This window comes from Triturus cristatus, chromosome 8, assembly GCF_964204655.1.
Source record: "Triturus cristatus chromosome 8, aTriCri1.1, whole genome shotgun sequence".
Lineage (NCBI taxonomy): Eukaryota > Metazoa > Chordata > Amphibia > Caudata > Salamandridae > Triturus > Triturus cristatus.
In genome coordinates, this window is record NC_140591.1 from 373,265,687 (window position 1) to 373,288,485 (window position 22,799).

General features: G+C 42.6%; 1 protein-coding gene across 4 annotated transcripts in view; it reads left to right on the plus strand.

Moving 5' to 3' along the window:
- The window catches only part of SMAD9 (SMAD family member 9), a 162,701-nt gene extending 140,531 nt beyond the window's left edge, over window positions 1-22,170 (plus strand). For all 4 annotated transcript variants that reach the window (XM_085621727.1, XM_085621725.1, XM_085621728.1 and 1 more), the window contains one exon: window positions 18,565-22,170. In XM_085621727.1, the coding sequence (XP_085477853.1) occupies window positions 18,565-18,708 (144 nt within the window). In that variant the 3' untranslated portion in view covers window positions 18,709-22,170. The remainder of the gene's footprint in view (window positions 1-18,564) is intronic.
- Window positions 22,171-22,799: the final 629 nt, after the last annotated feature.

Consider the following 22,799-nt stretch of genomic DNA (forward strand, 5'->3'; position numbering starts at 1 on the left):
TTTAAAGACCTGTGAAAAAACACGGGGGTGCCTGAGACAGGAATCCAGACACTGCCCAACTGAGCCCCCAGCAGCTCAAGTTTCACTGCAGCAGCCCGGGCTGAGACACAGGACGGGGGAAGGGGGGGGGGGCTGAAGCCCTTGGGCCTGGGCAGAAGTGTGACTGGGAAGGCGCGACCCCCTTTGCATCACTCCACGGCCCCCCTGGGGGTCGCGCCCCACAGTTTGAAGACCCCTGCCTTAGAGTTATAATCATTTTATGTTTCCTGCCTCTTTGTGGGTGGGCGGGTGCTGCTCTGCTTTCGGAGCAAGGGAGGGGAGGAGTGGTTTGCCCACTCCTAAGTTCGCAATGACTGTCGGGCCACCCTAACCAGTCATGCGCACTTTCCCCTTCTCCATGTAGGCTGCATTACAGCCTACATGTAGAATAACCCTGGTCACTCAAAACCATTCACAATGCTGCATTACACCACTTCCTGGCACCTTAGGGGGTAGTACTACCCGACTAGCTAATTTTCCCCGCTTGTACAGGTGCCAAGGGGGCTCTGGACAAAGGCGGTGGCTCTCTCTCCCATGAGGGAAAGCAGATCGCATTCCAAAGGCGGCAGCTCTATGAAGCTTGCCGCCCCAGGGAGGCTATTCAGCAGGTCATAGTGTGAGAGGGGGTGTTACACCCTCTTACCGGACAGGCTTTTGTTCTGGGTCTCCTGAGAGCAAAAGACTCTCAGCCTAGGAGGTCAGAACAAAATCTCGAGTGGCAGGCTGGCAGAAATCAGTCATGGAGCACACTAGAAACAGATAGGTTTTCAGGGGCACCTCTAAAGTGTCCTCTGGGTGCTTGTATTGGTAAATCCATCACTGGAGTCAGTGTGGGTTTATCTTTATCTTCAATGAAGCCGTCATGTAGCTGGGGAACTCGTTTTCACCAGTGTCCAGCACGTTTTAAAATCGATTGCCTGGTGACTTGTACTGGCAGTAATAGGACTGACCAGCCTAGGGGCATATCTGCTCATGCAGGTATGCCCTCACATGGAATATTCAGTATCCTGCCTTAAGGCTGTCAGTCCTGCTGTAGGGGTGACTTACAAATATTACATGCAGTGTTAGGGGACATGGCACACAGGGATGTGTGACATGTTTTGTTTTCACTTTTGTCTGCACAAAGACATGCAGCCTACAATCGCAGCATTACATGTTCTTGATGAGGGGTCCCTTAGGGTGGCACAATTAATGCTGCTGCCCTTAGGGACCCTCTTTAGTACCTCATGCCCTAGGTACCAGGGGTACCGTTTACTAGGGGCTTACAGAGGGTGCTAAAGATTTTTCCAATTCAGGGAAATAATTGAACAGTTTTGGGAAAGAGCTCTGGCACTGGGGACCTGGTTAGCAGGAACTCAGTGCACTTAACAGTCAAAATCACATCAGTCACCAGGCAAAAGATGAGGGTGACCATGTCAAAATGGGCTACTTTCCTACAACCACTATGACTGTCAATCAATCATAAACTGGGAAAAGAAAAATATTAATTAATTTCCCTGTCTGAGAATGTGAAGAGTGTTGAGGGGGAGTGCGGTGGAGGAGGTCATGTGACCTGGTTGATTACACTTAGGTAATTCTGTCGGTTTCTCCTGGATAATCTCCTATCCTTGAACTCCCCTCTATACTTATCACTTAAGGCCTGTTGTCACTGGTTCCTTCTTTCCAAGATGAAAAAGAAGAAGTCGGGGAACCAATTAATCCCAGTCTCTTTTAACCTGTTCATATTGGCTACTGCCTACTGACGATGCAAAGGCTTTGTCTCATTTTACTTTATTCTGGGTTCAGGACTAGAAAGCTTAGGCATTTTACATGCCCCACAGGTTTGTTGACTTCCAGCCAGGAACCTCTAACAGCCTGAAATGTGGCAAACATGTGCCTGGGATCTATCACTGAGTCTCCTTACTTTAGTGTGAATCTATTGCCTGTACACCTCCCTTCCAGATATTGTCATCTGGCACTTACTCCTAAGCCAATAACTGTACCGTCAGTCTTGCTAGAGATTGGAGATATTTAGGTTGCTGGCACCCTTAGATACTAAGCAATCAGATAGAATGCAGGTGTCTGTGGGGTGAGCCACGTGTGACCAGCTGCACTGTGCAGAATGTTTTTTTTAAACCTTTCACTGCCCTACTGACGTATGTATAAGTGATGAAAGGGTGTCAAATGATACCCTTATTTTATATATTTTATTAGGAAAGGGGGCAGTTTTTAACTCTTTCATGGGCCTACTGTCATGTACATATATATCCTAAGGGGGCCCACCCTTATGACATATAAATATATATGGGTCAATAGTGCAAAGGGCCAAATTCTTTAAATAATAGTCTCCCCGATGGGGGACAAGCTCCAACTAGTCGTGTAAATCAGCCCAAAGAGTTTGCCGGTGCCCGATCCTTTCTGTGCACCAGCAAACCCCTCAATTTGGCAGTCGGATGCCCAGTTCCAGGCTACCTTACTAATATGCATGTGATGTCAATTGTGATGTCACACACATGTATCAGATGGGTCTGGGATGGATTGCCTAGCCGTTTCCAGGTGCAAGCAAGACTTGAGTGAGCTGATGGTCGGAGCAACAGGAGACACTAAGGGCAGCTATTACTGCCTTTTGCTCCTTCCTAGCCATGTTTAGCAGCTCTAGCAACTTTTTTAGGTCGCTCCTACCAGACAGTGCAAGCTGCCTTATTGAGAAAGACCTGTTGTGAATGTACAGTGGCCTTACAGCCTGCCAATTGCTTTCCATTGGTTGAGTTTGTAGTCATTCTCATGTGCTTGCTTGCTTCTTATTTGATGGCTTGCCTTCCTCTTCTTGTCTTTGTCCCTCCCCTGGAGCAAAGCCTTTTTACTACCCTTATAACTAGCTAACGTGTTCTTCTGTTGCTCCGTTTTAAGAAACTACTTTTTTCTTTTTGGTTAAACACCCCTTGAAAGTTCATGTGTTTTCCAGTTCTCTCCCTTGTGTGCTTCTCCCCTGCCAAAAACTTACCCTGCGCCCTGTGTTGCCCTCTTCCCCTCAGTGCTGCTCACTCTCTCTCATGTGTTTATCTCCCCAATACTCCCCTGCGAGCCCATAGCTTTGTGTTGCTCTCTGCCTTGTGACATTTACCTCTATGTTGCTGTTTTGTGCTTCTCTGCAGCCAAACTTGCCCACCCCCTCGGCGTTGGGTTTTCGCCATTGTGTGCTTCCACGTGCTGCTTTTCCTGATCTTCCCCCACCCTTTTCCACCACACTCTCCTTTGTTGCCCTGCGCTGTCCCCATGGTCCTTTTTATTTGTATTTTGAGCTATTGCTAAAAAAAATATTTCTTTAAATTTACTGATCTAAGTAGAAAATTGAATTACAAAAGAATCAAAAAGTAACGCCTCCTTTAATCTTACACCAGTTTTACCTGCATGGTGAACCTCCTTGGTATTTGCTTTATGAAACACACAAGTACACAGAGGAACATAGAGAGCAAACATTAACAGAGACTGTAGGTTTGAATCTTTTGTCATGTGCTCAACATGTGGGCACACAGTGAGCATATGCACAGAATAATACAGCTACAGAAACCTATTTGCAACAGACCAAACCAACATACAAACATGTACAGATACCGTCATCAGTGCACATACATCAGCAGTAATTTACAACCGTGTGCAGCTGGTTAGTTATGGCCATGCGCCTCAGTGGGGTGTAGGGTGATGGGCAGCAGGGGAGCATAGGTTGAGGTGTGCCATGGAAGCACTTGTGCTGTACCTCAGAGGAGCACAGGGTGATGCATCACAGGTAAGCACTGAGTTATGTGCCTAAAGAGAGGACTAGATTAAGCGTCTCAGGGCGGCACTTGTCATGTGCTGAATAAGAGCACTGGCTACTATGCTTGAGGCAAACACAGAGTGGTGGACACAGGGCTATGTACATTAAGTGGGCACAGTATGATAAGCAGCATATAACACAGTGTATGATACATAGGGAAAACAGGTTAATTAGTCATATAAGGCACACTTTGATGCAGTCACATTGTTACATGTCAGTTGTGAGCATATAGTATTTTGCCCCTCTACAAATTCTTTAATGCATGTGCCAGAATTCAAAGAAACACATATGTCACCAGATGAGCTACTCATGCCTTCACATTGCAAAGCAAAAAGTGTTGTTTTAGGCTTTGTTTCTAGTTTATTTCAGTGATTTATTTACAATGGCTGGAAGCTTTTTGTTGGTAAGCATCGAATTTAAAATGATTGTATTTTTAATGGGTCCCCATGCGTGTAGATAACAAACAGAGACAGATATATACATAAACAACTCGCATGAAGGCACACATTCACATCTCCAGAAGAGGCTCTATTTCAGGTGTGACACTTTCAGCTAACATTAGGGGACATATTATTCGCAGTGCGTACTTTCCCTGTTTGCACCACTCCACACCTTTCGAAAGGTACGCCATGGCTCAAACAGGGAAAGTACACCCTATTATGGTGAATTTGTTGCCCTCGGAGCAGCTGCGAACTGTAGCTGCCCTGGGGGCTGCACATTTTAGTGAAATGCAGAAGCGGCTGTTTTCAAGCCGCTCCATGTTTCGCTGTGCAGGCGGTTGCAGAGAGTGACAGCACCTCCCTGCAGGGGGATGTCTGGGGCGTCCATGGGACCTCCTTTCCCCCCTTCCTGCGGGCTGCACTCTGGAGGTGCACGGACAGTGTGCCACCTTTTTGTGGTACACTGACAGCTTCTTTGCCTTTGTGCCCATTTCCATAATATGATTTACAGGCAAAGAGATTCCCTCATTTGCATGGGGCAACGCACTTTGCAAATGAGGGAATACCCTCTCACGATAGCGCTGGTGCACATGTGCGCCAACGTTATTAGTATTACAGAAGGGGCCTCCCAATTCTCTTCTGCCCTTTGTAATATCAAGTACTGTAACACTGGGGGAGCACAAAGTGAGCGCAAATGTCCCTTGCGCCCTCTGGGAACTGTATATAATACGGCCCAAGGTGGGTGGTTTAATAGAATTTATAATGCTAGGGGTGCAGTCTTTAACCTTTTGACTTCTCCGGACCCCTGCCGAATCCCTGCTAGAAGCCGGGGACTCCCGTCTCAGCAATTTCCACGATTTCAACTTCCAAAAAATGAACAAAAATACAGAAACAACTATGCATCAATCGAATACACAAGATATGAAATATTTTATTTCATTCACAACTAAATTATGCCAAAACCAGATTTTAATGGGAAGGTTGGAGCTTTTCACAACTTTAGTTTAATTTATAAAAGATTAATTTATATGCTACCCTCTGATGTCACTTTGTTGTTTTTGCTCTTAATGCATTATCTTTTTTTTCGGCGCACACCAGTGCCTCAACTGAGGCCTTCAATCATCCATACTAGATTTTGTTTGCGTTATTAGCGCTGTTCCCAAAAATCAGATAGATGCCAACTTAATTTTTAGCCTCCAGTTTCAGATTTCTTCACATAGCACATTACATTTCTCAGTTGTGCATTTTTTATTTGTGTACTTTATTAATCTGCTGACATAATTTAATTTTCTAAAGAGTCACAGATCCCCAAGGGACCATTGACTCCAGGTTGAAAACCTCTGGTCTAGGATTTTTAAGTCTATACTTATATTAGAAACTGTATTTAAAAGACTTTTGGAATTACAACTTGTGTAAATTACACATGCTCGAGTTTGCAGTTGGAAACTACCACAGTACACCTGGGAAAGAACTATTGCCCAGACTCTCATTCTTCTGGATAGTGTCCCACCGATCACAGTTGTACTCCTCATAAAATATATAGGGTCTTTGTTGCAGTCTCTGAATCACTCTAAGGTCTTCCATCCCAGCTAGCCATACTGGGTCACCCCGCCAAATATAAAAGGTTTGGTTGCAAATCTCTTAAGTCCAAGGACTTGTCACTCTTGTTACTCAGCCCCTGAACGTTTGAGGCCCTAGAGCAGGGGTCTCCAACCAGTAGCTCGTGAGCTACTGTAGCTCTCCACCTACCTCCGAGTAGTTCACTTGTGTGCAGCCCTGCCTATTAAATTAAAAAGCTGGTTGAATTATTATAGATATAAAAAATAAAAATAATTAAGCAGCACTAATAATATTAGTATCTGTTAATGCGTTTGTTTGAACATAAGTAGCTCTCAGTACAAAAGGGACTTACTTATGCCCTTCTTAGGACACGTATTCATTTAGTACATGAGAGGATTGCTACTGCATTTCATACCTTGTCCCATCTTCATATTTTCATGGGGGTTGTGTGCACAATTTGGAATGTTCTAATATGCGCATAATATTATGTGAGTCGGGGCTTTAGCTGGGAGCTCTCGTTTCACAAGAGCCGACAGACCACCTCTCAGCGGGATGGTTCTATTTTCATTAGATGTCAAATAACCCTTTACCTGAGTTGATGTATACTTTTCCTCACATCTTGAAGGAAGCCAAATATTAATATCACTGATATATTTCAAATATAGGTCATTATCCTTTATGCTCGAATCTGCTGCCACCTAGTGGCAGAATGTAGAATCATTATAAATAGGATGAAAAAGTAACACAACCTTTGATGACAACTTCGTCAAAATATGTCTCATGCCCTGCCTTATGGTACTGTTACATTGCAATGTCACACATTCTGTCGTCGAAGAATGACCTTGCTTGTTCGTTAGCATATTTTCTGTGTCTGGCACGTCTGATGGGAGAAGAGGCCCCTTACCTTATCAATTCAATGAGAAATGTACAGCTTTCTGGACCCCAATGATTTGATGGAAGAAACCTGATGCCTTTTGATGTAATTATCAGAAAAAAACGAGTGAAATAAGCTTTACTGCCGATTGCGCTGTTCTGGCCACCACTGGAGTGAAACAAGACATGACTGAGTTGCTGTATCTGTTCCATCTACTTTTTGTTTGTGGATGGAGCTCCGAAATGTCCAGTTACGGCCATTCTCTTAGAAGCCAAACTGTTGCCAAACCTTGCGTATGGAATGGAGATTATGATGGGCAATGATGCTCTTTTTTTGGAAAAACTGATGATAAGAGCCTATAAACAAATTTTTAGGCACCCCAAGTCGGCTTCACCGGCGCAAATCCGGTTTGAATTTCTGCTTACAAAACAGACACTCGCTAGGCCAGCGGTGTTTGTAAAGTTATGTTATAACTTGCGAGCAGCAGCAGAAAATACTCTGGCAAATCTAGTCTGGACTGAAATTAACTTGCAAAGGGGCAACTGTGCTTACAAGACTTTTTTAGAAAACAGCACTACGACGCTTGATCTGGGTGACCTTTGGAACTCTAATATCTCTGGGCAAATCTTTAAGAAGCTTGTAAATAAATCTACAAAACTGCAAAGTTGGATGGCAGACAAAGATACCCTGTCAAAACGTCGCCACGGGTGGTTGGTGTTGAAATCGTATTCTACTCTAAGAGAGTCAGCCTTGCTAGCTGCACCTAACCACCGGAAGATCAAACAGTCGTTTTTGGCCCTAAGATTTGGAGAAATACCCACGCTAGACCTCATGCCAAAATGGAGGATGTCCGGTCAAAGTGAAGACCAGTCCTGCTGTCTATGCCACCAGGGGCCTGAATCTCTGCTTCACATTGTCTGTGTTTGACCTGCTTTGATGGTTCAACGAAGAGCTCTATTAAGGCGGGAGTTCCTTGAACGGGGAATTAGTTCCTGCAGGCACGCACTGGTGGAGTCCATGGACCCAATCAACACCATGCTGAACATTAGACTGACTCAGTTATTGACCTGTTTTAAGAAAATGATCAGTTAATAGGATATGCGATGTGTAATCTGGAGGTGGTCCCTGAATGTACTTCTAAGCTGTGGAATAACTCGGAAACTTTTAATGTAAACCGAGTACGCACAGTAAATGTGAAGGGTGGGCTGCTAGGGACTAAAACTAGTAGGTTCCTATCCCGTTAGATTCAGATAATTATTTTATCTATTTCTGTATTCTTAATGATGTGAATATTTGTATAATTGTTTTTAAGAGTGGGTTTCACAGTCCATCTGGCACTGTATTCATCCTTTTCTTAGTCCTGCTTATAGGGATTTTAATTATATATATATTCATTTACTTAAGGGACATCTTAGTTATTTGTGCAGAAAGCTTGCCTTTTTAGATGTCAGGGTAACGAATGATTCATGTTTAGTCATTTTTTATCTAACATGTTGGTATCCTTACTAAAAATTTCCAGGAAAAAAAGGTGAAGAAAGCAAAGGTTATGTAGCGTGAAGAGTCGAGGTTGTACATGACATTGTATGACATACCCGTTTTTCATTCATTTTACTTTTCATTCATTATGTACCTTTTAACCGTGTGATTTTGTATATGGTTTTAATTGACTAATAAACTAAACTTGACTCTTAGAATGGCGGCAGTCCCTGAAACCCCGGTGTGGGGCACCTGCCACACATTAGTTAAAGGATGCCTGAATCAACTGGTAGTGTATAAAGCCATTCTTCTAGTTCTGCTTCGTCGTGGCATGGTGAACTTCGCTCTGCATGACTGGAAGAGAAGGTGCACCTGGTAATGCTATCTGCTGATTCTCTTCTTTGGGTGATTGGTCTTACCATTTAAATATGAGGTACAAGTTCCTAAATTTAGACAGATTTTAGAAGTATCCCACGCACTGGGGGCCTCATGTAGGTAGCATACCAGTTACCACTTCTAAAATACCGAACGATACCGAATCGGTATTTTAGAAGTGGTAACTCGTATGTAGGTAATGAGTCGGTATTTTTTACCGATTCGTTACAAGTCGGTAATTACCGAATCGGTATTTACCGATTCGGTAATGAGGCATACCTTCCCATTGATGGGAAGGTATGCCTCATTACCGAATCGGTAAATACCGATTCGGTAATGGGGGGAACACATGAAAGGGTGGCAGGGTGTCACATTGACACCCTGTTGCACCCCTGATTCGGCCATGTGTGCACATGTGGCACACATACATGCCCTAAGGGCATGTATGTATGCCACATTGCACACTGCTACGCGCGTAAAAATGCTTAAACACATACATGAATTATTTACCACCAACTATAAGTTGGTGGTAAATACCGACTCTAAAACACACCCACACACTCCCCCTACATCTCGATTTTGGCTTTGGAATTTACCGAATCGGTAAAATTACCGATTCGGAATAGTTACCGATTCGGTAACATTACCGATTCGGTATTATTACCGAATCGGTAATTTTACCGATTCGGTAAATTCCGAAGCCAAAACTTGTCCCCCTACATACCAATAGCCAAAATACTGGTCGGTAACGGTATAATTACCGAAAATCGGCCGTTACCGACCGGTATTTGGCTACCTACATGAGGCCCTGGGGATGTGTTGCTGTTCACTTCAGCAAGCATACCGTGCGTGCCTTTTTGAGAAATGTAAACATTTCTCTTTGTTATCATCTGCTTGAAGGAGACGTTAGTTTTTGTCGCGAAGCTCGGCCTGGCTATCTTAGTAGATAGGGCTTTGCATCAAAACCAATGGGTGTCTGCACTGATCTGCCGAAGTAACACCCCAGTAACTCTCCTTTGACGTAAAGCAACTTAAATCACTTTTTTGCGCTGCAAATAAGGGCTCAGTTTCAGCACAAAATAATTGTCACACTGGAAAGTAAATAAATACGTCACTTTGCATCACTGACACAGCGAAAGGCCATAGTAAATGTGGGCCTAAATCTGAGTGTAAAATCTGTGACCCACGCATGCCGCTTGGTCTATCAAATTGTTCACATTTGTGAATCGGCCTCAAGGGGACCTAGATATATATTTTTTAATTACACCTTCTCCAGGACTTCTGTCAATGGTTGGCTCCAATAAGACCTGTGCTTGTTTAATGTATTTTTCAAAATATGGGTCCTGTTGGACATGGCACTTTCTGCAGGGACATCCCCAAACCTTTTGCCTTTGCCCTCCACTTTTTACAGAATTTGTTTATGTTGACATTCGGATTCTGTGCACTTTACCACTGCTAACCAGTGCTAAAGTGCCAGTAATCTCTCCTTAAAACATAATAGAATTGCCTTATATCCAATTGGCATATTTGATTTATTATAAGTCCCTAGTAAAATGGCACTACATGAGCCTGGGGCCTCTAAATTAAATGCTGCTGTTGGGTCTGGTGCACCGATTGTGCCACCCACCTTGGTAGCCCTTTAAACATCTCTCAGGCCTGCCATTGCAGCCTGTGGGTGCAGTTTTAAACTGCCATTTCGACCTGACAAAATTACATTTTTGCCAGGCCTAAACTATCCTTTTTAATACATATAAGACATCCCTATGATAGGCCTGAACAGCCTAAAGTACTGGGTGCAGTGTATTTTAAAAGGTGGACATGTACATTTAAGTTTTACATGTCCTGGTATTGACAAACTCCTAAAGTATTTTTCCCTTACTACAAAGCCTACCTCTCCCATAGGATAACATTGGAGTTACCATATAACTTTTTATAAATGTAATTTCCAAATGAGAACAAGTAACCAGTTCATGTTTGCTGTCTCTGGAATTGGAATTTAAAATCCTAGCTTATGGTGCAGTAGGATTTTAAAATACAATTTTGGAAATGCCACTATTAGAAAGTTGGGATTTTCTTGCCTTAGATATTTGGTGCCTGCAGCCTGTCTCTGGGTCGTCACATGACTGGGTGCAGCTGACTGGAGGGCTTTGTGTATTCCTCCTAGATTGCCACATGCAATGGGGAGTTTAGATGTGACTGTATGGGCCATCACAGGCAGGATGGGAGGGAGGAGCAGGACCCAGACGCACTTACACTTGAATAGGATGTGTTGTGTCTCCACACAAAGGGCTGCATAATCCCTGTAGTTAGCCTGGAGCAAGGGCCAGAAAGCCAGAAGTTAGTGCACTTCAAAGGCATGCCTCTCAAAGCTTGTCCCCACTTCAAAGGCACAACTATGTTTAAAAGAAGGACCTCAGACACCAATTCTTCAGTACACTTCTGGACCTGTGGATACTCTGCCAGGAAGAATGACTGCTGTGCTGCTACAAGGACTGCCACTCTGCTGACCTACTGCTATAAAAGAACTGTTGCCCTACTGTGCTGACCTGTTGCCATCTTGCCTTGGGATGGAGAACCGAACCTGCAACTTCATCTTGAACTCAGGCCCTCAAGGTGACTCCAAGGGCTAGTCTGCTGGCCTCCTGATCTGAGCCTTAGGGACATAAAAGGATTCCCAGCTTCCTGCACCTGCCTCTGGACCCAGCTGCAGCGAGTTCCTGATCCCTAAGTGGTGCCTCTCAGATCCTGGACCCTTGGTGTAGCTCACGGGTGCTGAAATCAAGTTTTTGAGCTCTTCGCTACTGCAAATGGGCCAATTTGCACCGAGACCTCGTCGCTCACGCCGCAAATCAGCGGGAAGCTCCCTCAGGCTGACACTTCACACTGTAACAACGACCGTTTACTGGGACTGCCAACACGAATGTCCAGCAACGCCTGCACATGACGCCGGCCAGCTCTTAGCTGACAGCCTAATGCTGCACTCTCTCTGCTCCTCACGACCCTCTGCAACACGAACAGGACTCTGGCACAAACTTGGGGGCATATTATCAAGCACGGCGATAAAATTATCGCCGCTTTAGCGGCAGAAAACGGCCGCTAAAGTGGCGATAATAGGCTTGATAATATGCCTTTGAGAATTCCAATAGAAGCCCATGTTGACACCAGAACATGGGCTTCTATTGGAATCTCCAAGGGCATATAATCAAGCCCTTTATCGCCAATTAAGCGGCAGTTTTCTGCCGCTAAAGCAGCGATGATTTTAACGCCGTTTGTTGATAATATGCCCCCAAAGAAGGTAAAACTTCAGTGGGCCTAACCTGGCGACTGTATCTGACCTGTGCTCCATCGTGGTTGGCCTGAAACGGGTCCAGCGCGACCTTATATCCCAAGTCGGCACTTTGTGCGTTCTGGCACTATTTTCACCAAATTCTTTAAAAAATTCATTTCTCCAGTTCTACTGATTTGATTTTGGTCTTGTTATGTTTAATACATTTTGCTCTATTTTTCTAAGTTGATGTGGGATCTTTTGTGTGGTTTTTTCACAATGTTACTGTTTGAAGTGTTGCACAAATAATTTACACATTGCCTCTAAGGTAAGCCTTACTGCTCTTTGCTAAAGCCTTGCAGGATTGCAATCTCGTCCTTAGTCACCACCCATGCGATATCACAGCATAGCCTACCCTGATGTCAGATCTTGCTGCTAGTAACGCCCTTATGTAGGAAGCTGGCTCTGTATATACTATACCAAAGTGAGGTATAGTGTGCACAGTGTCCAGTGGTACCCCAAAGGTAGGCAGAGGTAAAGTTAGATAGCATCTTACTCTCTATTTGTGGTAGTGTGGTCGAGCAGTAAGGACAGTTTAGTATTTGTCAGCGAATTAATTCACACACTCAAAGACTGAACTTCAGACCAATTGTTTTGTATAAAAATATTCTTTTAGTTATTTTATTTCCTAGAACCAAGCAAGCCTGGCACAGGTAAGTGATGAATACTTTGCAGTAAATATACAGTTGTAATACAGATTGGATTTTAATTGTATATGCACTTTGTTTTGACTTACAATGTTGTCACTGAGAAATGCAATGCTTTGTAAATACAGTACAAATACTTTGAATGAGCTTTTTAGTAAAATTACAGGTAAGTTACTTTTGAGATTACTATTCTTACACAGTGTAATATACCTGGATACTACACTGTGACATTTCCTGTAAACAGGTAATTAAAACCTTTTTTTTTAGTTAGTACAATTTTAAAGTATTTCTTTAGGTTTTCCAACTCAACACAAAAACTTTTCAATGAAAACTAGTCAATGTTATCCTATGGAGGAAAATAGTGTTAACAGTTCAAAGGTAAATACTTTGTTGTGGGAGTTGGTGTTCTGGGGTTAGACACAGGGTTCCCCCAGGGTCAAGGATGCACTCTTGTTACACCCTCAACGGCATTAAGGCGGCCGGGTGCAGAGTTCTGAGGCCCAATGTTATCCAATGGGGGATAGGGGACCTCCGGTTAGTGGCTGCTGATGAGCAGGCCACTGGGCTGTGGGAGCAAAGCTTCTGGTCTTAAGCTCAGGGCAAATGGGGGTTTAGGCCAGCACAAATGATGCACCCACAGCGGCCCTGGGGCGGCTGGGTGCAGAGTTTTTTTTTGTGTCGGAATCCCTGTAGCTTTCAATAGGGAGTCTGCGGTTTGCAAAAGCACTGCAGGCTCAGGGATGAAGATGTTCTGGGTGCGATCACCACTTTGCGAGATAAGTTGGGATGTTGTGGGTTGGCTAGGCACCATCGGTTGGGCCACTCAAGGCTGTGGGGCGTCGGGTGCAGGGGTGCCTTTTAGGGTCGGATCTTCTTACAAGCTCCTGGTCGCAATTGGGGGGACTTTCCGGATTTAGGCTGCAGGTGTTGGCTGGAGACTTGAGGCAGGTCAGGGATTGCTGGATCATGGGTCAAGATTGCCGGGGAGACCTCCTCATGGTGTTTGCCCACTCGAGCTTGGGCTGTGGACAGCGGGTGCAGAGTGGTGCAGATTCGCGGCTTCCGGCTAGGGCCAGAGGTTGGAGATGAGCAAATCCGGTGTTCACGGGAGACACAGTCTTTGTGGTTGAAGGCAGGCAGGTCCTTTGGGGTTTTCGAGGTTGCTGACTACAGGACACACTGGGATTTCGCATGAGCAGGTTCAAGGTGAAGACAGGCCGGTAGGGCTGGGGCCAAGTCTGTGGGCGTCTTCCTCTTGTTAGCTTTGGCACGGCTGTTCAGCCCTTCTTCTTTTCTTCTTGTAGGTTCTTGTCTGACTTCTTGGTTCAGGGCTGCTGTATTTAGGGGGCGTTTTAGGGGTCTCGAGGTCAGTAGCCAATAGGCTACTGAACTTAGGGTGACTACACCCTTGGTGTGCTCATCCCACGTGGGGGTGTGAGCACAATCCCTAATCCTGATTGGAGAGTGCCTGCCATATGCAAGATGGCGGGCACTGAAGAGTGGACTTCACCTTGCCTCCCCCACCCGAGGGGTGGAGTTGGCAGAGGTGGCAACACCTTCTAGGCTGACCAATTTTTCCCACCTGTCTTCCCGCCGAAAAGTAGGGGAGACAGGAAGGGGGCCTGCTCCTGATAGCAGGAGAGGCTGTGGGTCGCATTACAAAGGCTGCAAGGCCTTTGAAGCTCCCCTGCTACAGATGGCTCTTCCTGGCCTGGGGGAGGTGTGACCACCTCGCCCAGGAAAGTCTTTTTTCTGGGCTCAGGGAGCAAAGGCTCCCACCCTAGAGGTCCAGAAAAATGTCTTGTGGTGGCAGGCTGGTGTGTACCAGTCAGGGAACCCAGCAAGGGCTAGTCATTTTTCGGGAGCATCTCTAAGATGCCCTCTGAGTGCATTTTTCATTAACTCCCACACTGGCATCAGTGTGGGTTTAATGTGCTGCAAAGTTTGATAATAAACTTCTCAGTTTTCAGTGCAGCCATTATGGTACTGTGGGGTTCGTAATGACACTACCAGCACCATATACTCTTAATGGCAGCACTGCACTTACAATGCCTAAGAATTGACTTAGACACTGTAGGGGTACAAGGCTCATGCACCTGTACCCTCACTACTGGTATAGTGCACCCAGCTAGAGGGGTGACTAATCCATGCCAGAGCAGTGGGTTGTAGGCATGGCACCCAGGGATGTGTGCCATGTCGACTCTTCACTTTTTTCTGCGCCAAAAAACGCAGCCTGCAAGGCCAGTGTGTGAGTGTAAAGGTACAGGACCTATAAGGGCAGCACAATAAGAGCTGCAACCCTTAAAGGCCTTCCCTGGCCACAGTGCCCTGGGTACCTGTGGTACCCATTTACCAAGGGCTGGCCTGTGGTCAGAGAGTGCCAATTAGGTGTACAAGGTACAGTTTTGGGGAAAGAACACAGGCCCTGGGAACCTGATAGGCAGGGACCCAGGGCACATCAAGTCAAAGTGCATCAGTGGTCAGGCAAAAAGTGGGGGGGTTACTGCAACAGAAACCCAGCTTCTCACACCATACTACAATGAGCTTTCCAAAGGAACCCCCGTATAAACATCTCCACGGTGCTACATACTATATCACCCAATCCTGTAATGTAGCAATCTTGCCATTCTTTTTACAACTATCTTAAAGTATATGGAGTGGGCAGAATAGAGCCCCACTTTATTGGTAGTTTATTTTATACATTAGGATTTTAGAATTAACTTGAAAGATGTAAAGTATAAGCATTTTTATGATATAGTAAATTAAAAGATGTATGCGCAAACTGATTAATTGAGACATTATCTGACTTTGCTTTGTCTTAACTGTTTTATACGTTTTTGCTTTATTGTTATGGTTTTAAATAATTAGAAACAATAAGAACTTACCTTACCCTTATTGTTAGAAGTGATGCACAAATGCTTTACACATTGGCTATAAGTTAAGCCTGACAGCACTGTACCAAGCTACTAGGGGGTTGAGGACAGGTTAATTTGGGGTTTGCTTGTGTCTTACTCTGACAAAGATTATGATTGCTGCTTAACCAGGTCTCACACCTCAGTCAACCAGCAACCCAGTTTCTTTTTTTTTTTTTAATTTTTTTCTTACAGGCCCAAAGTACCTGTGTGTGTGTGTCTCATACTGAAAATAAAAATATCCCCAATTATTTCATTGTAACTAGTGTTCAATATAATTATAATATCCATGTATTTCAAAGATTTAACTTGTGTAAATAGAATAAAATAATTGAGACGATCGGCATTATCATAGGTAATATTTCGGTCTCAAGTCTATTTTTCGTTCTTGTATTTGAGGGCATCATCAGGTGAAGAGATATCATCTCAACTTAAGAGAGAAGCTTGGATAGGCCCAGCCAGTAGCCATCTGTGCCTGATAAATGAACATGAATTGAGGTCTAGTAGAGCACTGATCAACATATATATCAGCCATTTCAGACCTGGGCAAAGATCAGCGTACCTTACCCATTACTTTTTGTACTGATTTATTTGAAAGTAAGGTCATCAAAGGGCACCATAGACACCTTGAAACAAATATCATTGATGTTCTTTACCCCAGCTGTCATCCACAGCTTTTAATGGGGATTCATGTTCTTAAAGTTCAAGAGAATATTTGTCCCAAATGTTAGTATTTTCATACGTAAGGAATGGTTAAATTGTTTTGTTGGTAACCTGTTTCTAAAGTATACCATGTTTGGCTTAATTGTGGACAAACATTTAATTTTTTCTGTGTGAATCCAAATTTGGCAGAGATCCCAATTAAAAAAAGACTTAAGGCCTGATTTAGAGTTTGGCAGACAGAGTACTCTGTCATAAACACCACGGTGTATCCTGCGCAGGGTGACCAGGCGTCCCGGATTTGCCCGGACCGTCCCGGTTTTTCAACAGTTGTCCCGGCAGATTTTAGTAAAAGTGGCTCCTGTCCCGGTTTTTTGAGAGGGTAAACTGAAAACAGTGAGAGTCACTTTTTTAGGTGTTCCAAAGCAGGGATAGTAAGCAGCTGTTATCAGTAAGCAATGTAATCAACAGGTATGATGCTGGTTTTCAAAATTATATTTTATTTATTTTCTTAGTGCCTTTTCTGTGTTTCTATGAGGATGAGGGCTGCCATTCTTTGCCACTTTATTGATGTAAAATGTCCCCGTTTTTTGGGTCACACGACCTGGTCACCCTAATCCTGCGCACCAAACCTGTGCTCCACCTGACTCTTTTAGAGACGAGCAGCCTTAAATATTCCATCAAGTGAGCCCACGTTAACTCTGTTAATGAAATACTTCTTCCGACAGACTGACGGAGTAGGGGCCATTCGAAAAAGCACTTTAACTATCCGCCCTATTTAGTGTGTATGGTGTAATGTCTTTTTCACCCATGTCTATCACTGTGAGGAACAACAAGGGGGGGGAGGATCCAGAAAAAAGCAATAATGACCCCCACAACTAGGTAGGTAGCTCCCAGGGTTCAGGATCATTATCCTATGCTCTCCAAAAACAAGCTTGTTTTTTTTTTTTTTAAACATCTTTTTTTTTATTAACATTGCTCAAGTAAAAAACAAGCTTGTTTTTGAAAAACATAAAAAAGTAAACATTTTGCTGGATAGTCGTCAAAACCTATGGCAGCCGTGCATAAAACATTTAGTCCCTTGAAAGGAACCGTCATCACAGCGATTCCTTTCAATGTACAGAGATGACTGCTGGGCTGGCAGTCATGTCTAAAGTTGGCAGAGTACCCTTGGGATCGCAGAGGATATATCCTCCAGCATCCCAACAGGCATTGCTCTGTCTCTCAAAGGCTAAATCAGGCCTTAAGAGACTTCTTCATAATGACACGATTTAGAAAGGTGAAGTCTAGCTTCCTTAAACTAATAGTTGGAGTTTATAAGTACAAAGACATTGTAGTATTTAAATTAATAAATGCAACCCAAACCCTCCCTGCCTCATGCATAGCGTAAACAGAGACAATTACATTTTTGCTTTGCTCACCACAAAGAAAAATATGTGGTAAGTTGTTAAACTGTTCCAATAATGAAAGTTGAAAAAGTTAAGGTATATTTAGCCTGTGCAGGTAAGAGCGAGGGGGAGGGAGGTTGGGTCGGGGGGGGGGGCATTTCGACAGATGACGACGTGGGAAAATTATTTATTTAATTTTCCCTCATGGTCTACTGTTGATTACCCGCCCTCCTTCCCCTCCACAACCCGGCTCCACCACCCCACTGCTCTTACCTGCACGGGCCGCAGCTGATATTTCGACAAAACATTCATTGTAATCAAGTGTATTTTTGCCCCATATATTGAAATGTAATCTCTTACACCTAATGTAATCCTTTTCTAGATCTACCATTATTATCCAGATTCTCACTAGTAGAATCTCTCTTTTTTGCAATGGAATCCCTACTTAAATGTAATTTTCTGGATTTTAATGTTTAGCCCTTTATATTGCAGTGGGTTAAAACCTAGAGAGATTGGGATACTTCTGGTTTTTCACAATTTTTTATCAGGAAATACTGTATTTTTCAATTACATCTTAAAGAGTTGGACCTGGGACCTCTGGTTTAGTTACTAGTAACAGCATGGTTTCTGCATATAATTACGTCTTGAACTTCATATTTAATTCCATGGACATTAAGGCAGTGTCCCGTACAATGACAAGTGCCTTTATTATGTAAGACTACATTCCCCCACCCATTGTGCGATGTAGCATAATTTCTCAGCATCTTGTGTAAAAAGAATGACATGGGGGCCAGAAATTACGCAAATTACACCAGCGTAATTGAAACTTCGCCTGGGCCTACTTTGCCATCCTGAATATTGTTTGCCTGCATTTGTGTTTCTCATGGTTCATCCATGTTTTTTCATCTGTTGCTCGTTTCTGATGGCCCTTAGAGTAGCATTGGGTGCTTCACTTGCCATTATAGCGCGTATTGCCCCCAAAAATCTTTTTTGAACTAATGCTTCCTTATTCACTGACAATCTTTGACTTGATTTTGTGCACAACCTAATTCTTTTTGCTCAATTATTTTAGGGCTGGGGAGCAGAGTATCACCGGCAAGATGTCACCAGCACCCCCTGTTGGATCGAAATCCATCTGCACGGCCCCCTCCAGTGGCTGGACAAGGTGTTGACACAGATGGGCTCTCCTCATAACGCCATATCATCTGTCTCTTAACAGACAGCAGCGCAGTCTCGTAGTCAGTGGATTATAGAATTCCACATTGACTCCAGAGAGAGGTTTCTACTGTATATAAATATATGTGTATATAATGTGGTTTAGTACCAAAGTTTTATTTTAGAACCTGTTTCATGGCTTCTAGTTGGCGCGAGTACAGTAAGATATTGTGAAAAGTTTGCAACCAGTTGTTTTTAAAATTAAAATATGCATTTTATTATATGGAAGTAATCATTTAGGACCTCTGGACACTAGAGAACCGCCCTGGATGTATTCTTAAGCATTGAAAACACTATTCTTCACTGTTGATGCACTTATTTGATACCACGGTACTGGACCCGCAAAGAGCAGCTGATTTCCATTCACTTGTGGCAGATGGCAATATAACTGATAACTACTCTTTTGGACACAAACTGTAAAATCACGAATTACACGTTGTAACATTTGTATCACAATTTACTGTCATAAAAAGCTTCACCAGTCACAGAAATCAACCTGTTTTCTCTTTTTATATCTGTTCTATTTTTGGTAGCAGCACGCTGCCTGGGAGAGCCCCAAGCGTTGGGATTGGGGCCAAATAAGATGAACAATGTCATCAATTAAACATGACAATAGGTGTTAAGTAAAGCCAGCTGAGACCTGTTGTAGTTCTCGAAGTGTTGCATAGAAGACACTGGTTGGTACGGAATCATATCCAAGGCAATGGCCATCTATTGGACGAGTGCTTAACTATGGTACCATGAGGTGTGCTTGCACAAATCCAAAATGCTGCTTTAGCTCCTCAGTTAATGTTTCAATATCAATACTCTGAGGGACAGATTTACTAACATTTTGCATTGGATTTGCATCACAAAAGTGACATAAATCAGCACAAGATGTATATTTGGGACTTTATTTGTGCTGAAAATTAGCTCTGAGGTAATGCAAAGCAGTGCTAGCAGTGCTTTTTGCTGCTTGCATAAAGTGGCATACCCTGGGTGGTATATGAGCAGGCATTCCCATGCAACCACCCATTGTTTTTATGGTTGACGTAAAGCCCAATCTACATATTGCATCAGTGCATACCAATGCGATTTTCAACAATAATTTTAACCGCAAATTGCACTGTTCTTGTTTCTTTCATAGTGATTGTTATTATGAATAGTTGTAATGCAAAATGTGCGAAATAAAATTTATCAAAATGTATCAACTAACAGCTGTAGACAGGACTTTCAGCCAAAATAATAATGCATCTTGAAAGTTGGGGTCGAAAAGGAGAAAAGTTTGAATTTCTCCAAACTTTTCTGACTTTGCAAGTGTGGTGCACAGTACAGCACACATCCTAAGTGGAAAAAGTTTAAAAGTTTGTCTTAGAGGTGGGTAAGTCAACAAATCAATAGGGCCGAACCAACTGTCTGACTTGGCTCTAGAGCCATGCACAATCCGAGCCATGAACATAATTGGCATATAAATCATACAACAAACGTCATGTAAAATTGTGGTAAAGTCTCTTCAAAATTTAAAAACTTGTAATTATTTAACTTGCGGATCCCTTTCAACTTAGTACATTAGATTAGCTCATGGCATTAAAAGGTATTTATTAACAGTAATAGATTTTAAACATTACATCAATGCCACTAGGGAACTCAGAAACAAGTTAATTGTCATGTGTACTCTATGGACCTGATCCAGAAACATAAATTGACACTTTAGTTTAAGTATACACTTGTTGTAGTAACTTTACTACTTTTTGGTATTCACACCCTGCGAGTGTAAATTCACTACTAGTAAAATTGCAAAGTGTGTTCCATCTTGACATTAAGGGAAAGATTTACAAATTTATCTGAGAGAGAAAGAGATAAGAATCTAGGGGCCGATTCGCGGAACTAATCTGAGATAAAATCCTAAACTTACTACTTTTGGTATTCATAGAAGGCATTTAGTAGTAGTAAAGTTAGGACTCCTAACTTTACTACTACTAAATGGCTTCTGTGAATACCGAAAGTCGTAAAGTTAGGATTTTATCTCAGATTAGTTCTGTGAATCGGCCCCTTTGTGACTGAATTGCACAAATAAACCAGAAGACTTAGAATCCATTCCAGATTCCCAGCCTAACCACATTGTGTATGAAGATGTACATTATTTTTTCACGAGCCTCCTTTTCTACATCATCTCATATAAGAGCACCTTCAAATATGTGAGTTCAGGCTGTGTGTAATACACTAAACACTTTTATTTAATGGACGACAATGTTGCTCCATATATAAGAACTAATCCCACATTGAGGGCCTAATTCACAAAGGTAATCTTACACTTGTGTGTACATTTACACTTGCTGTAATCACTTTACTACTTTTTGGTATTCACAATAACTTTACTACTTTTTGGTATTCCAAACTGCAAGTGTAATGTTATTACTAGTAAAAAGATTGGAAATAAAATACCTTTGCAGTTTGTGACTACCAAAACATTGTAAAGTTACTACAGCAAGTGTAAACTTACACAAAATGTAGGTGTTCCTTTGTGAATCAGCATGGGGCAACATTGTGGTCCAATAAATCAAACACAAAAGGTTACTGTACAGCGCACATCCCGAGCTCACATATTTGAAGGGGCTCTCATATGTGATGATGAAGAAAAGTATGCTTATGAAAAAGATGTTTGCATCACAGTTTGTGTTTCTGTGAGAAGAATAGTAAATTCAGTTTATAATCAACATGGCTTTCATATGACCATCAGAACAGACATGTACGCGACTCCAGATTTAAGGTTCATCTCATACAGTGATGACATCTTGAAGTTTTGCAGATTTCTTGTAATAGTGGGTGCAAGTGGAAATATAATTCCTTTATAAGGATGCACTTATTAGCTCCACTTCTGTTATCCTGCTATTTAACAGGGAAGGGAGGAAAAGAAGGCTGCATTTTGAAATGAAGAGGTAGCAAGCAGTCTCTGAATCTCCAATAGATTATCAAAGCACACTGTTTCTCTCCATCAATCACCAGCTGGTTTATTGCCTGTGTAGGAGTTTGCTATATTATTTACTGTGCAATCAAATGGACAGCTGCATACCATGCCTTTATCCACACTGCAGAGAGGACAGATTTATAACTAATACTACTCTTTCCAATACTATTCTGTACAAAGTACAAATAATTCCCTCCTAATGCACGTTGTGCTGAGTGTGTGCATCTCTTAAGAGTGGGCCTGTAGAACTTGTACTTACTGCTGTCATGCATGATCATAGCTGCCACAAAAACAGAGAACCTAGAAAACACTTCAGTAAGCTTTATTTTTTTTATTTCCACATTTAATTTAATCTCAGCCTGTGGTAAACTGATACTAAAAATATTTAAGTTGGTGTCGCTGCTTGTTCATGAATTGCTCTGTGTATATAATCATTTTTTGAAGTCAGTTCTACATGTGTTGCTGTTACCTTGTACTTATTAAATAAATGGACACAACTGTTTCTATGTGTGTTAAGAGGTTGTAAGTGTGTTTCATTCATATGTCTGGATCCCAAGAAAGGCAGTCTAACAGATATTTATAATTCAAAGATTATTATTTGTAGCAGGAATCCTAGACTTGCATGTTCGAGAGCAGTGTGGTCCCACTATGTGATGATATCATTGGTGTTTAAGACACTCCATCCTACTTTAAATAGAATGTATCTAAATCAATACTACTAATACAGTAAAAATTAATACATTGTCATGAACTGCGTATATTCTGTTTCCCGACAAACATATTCCTAATTGTTTTGCTTTTTTTAAAGATGTGTGTTGACAATCTCTCAAGCACTCTGATTGTGGTATATCTCCTTGTCTCTTGGAGAAAATGTACATCTTCAACTTATGGTAAAAGCTCTGGCATAAGCTTAAATGAATGACAACATTTATACCATACACAACTATTCCCAAGAGTATCTTGGCGTGAAGATCAAAACAACTGCAGACAGAGGAAAACCCCTCACAACCTAAAAATGCCAAGTCTTGAGTGGTTTTCTTTCATCAGATTCATCTTCAGTGCTGCGCACCTTGACGGTGAGGTGAAGCCAGGCTTGTGTCACCAAGAAAGAAAAGAAAACACCCTCTTTCCTGATCCGTTTGATC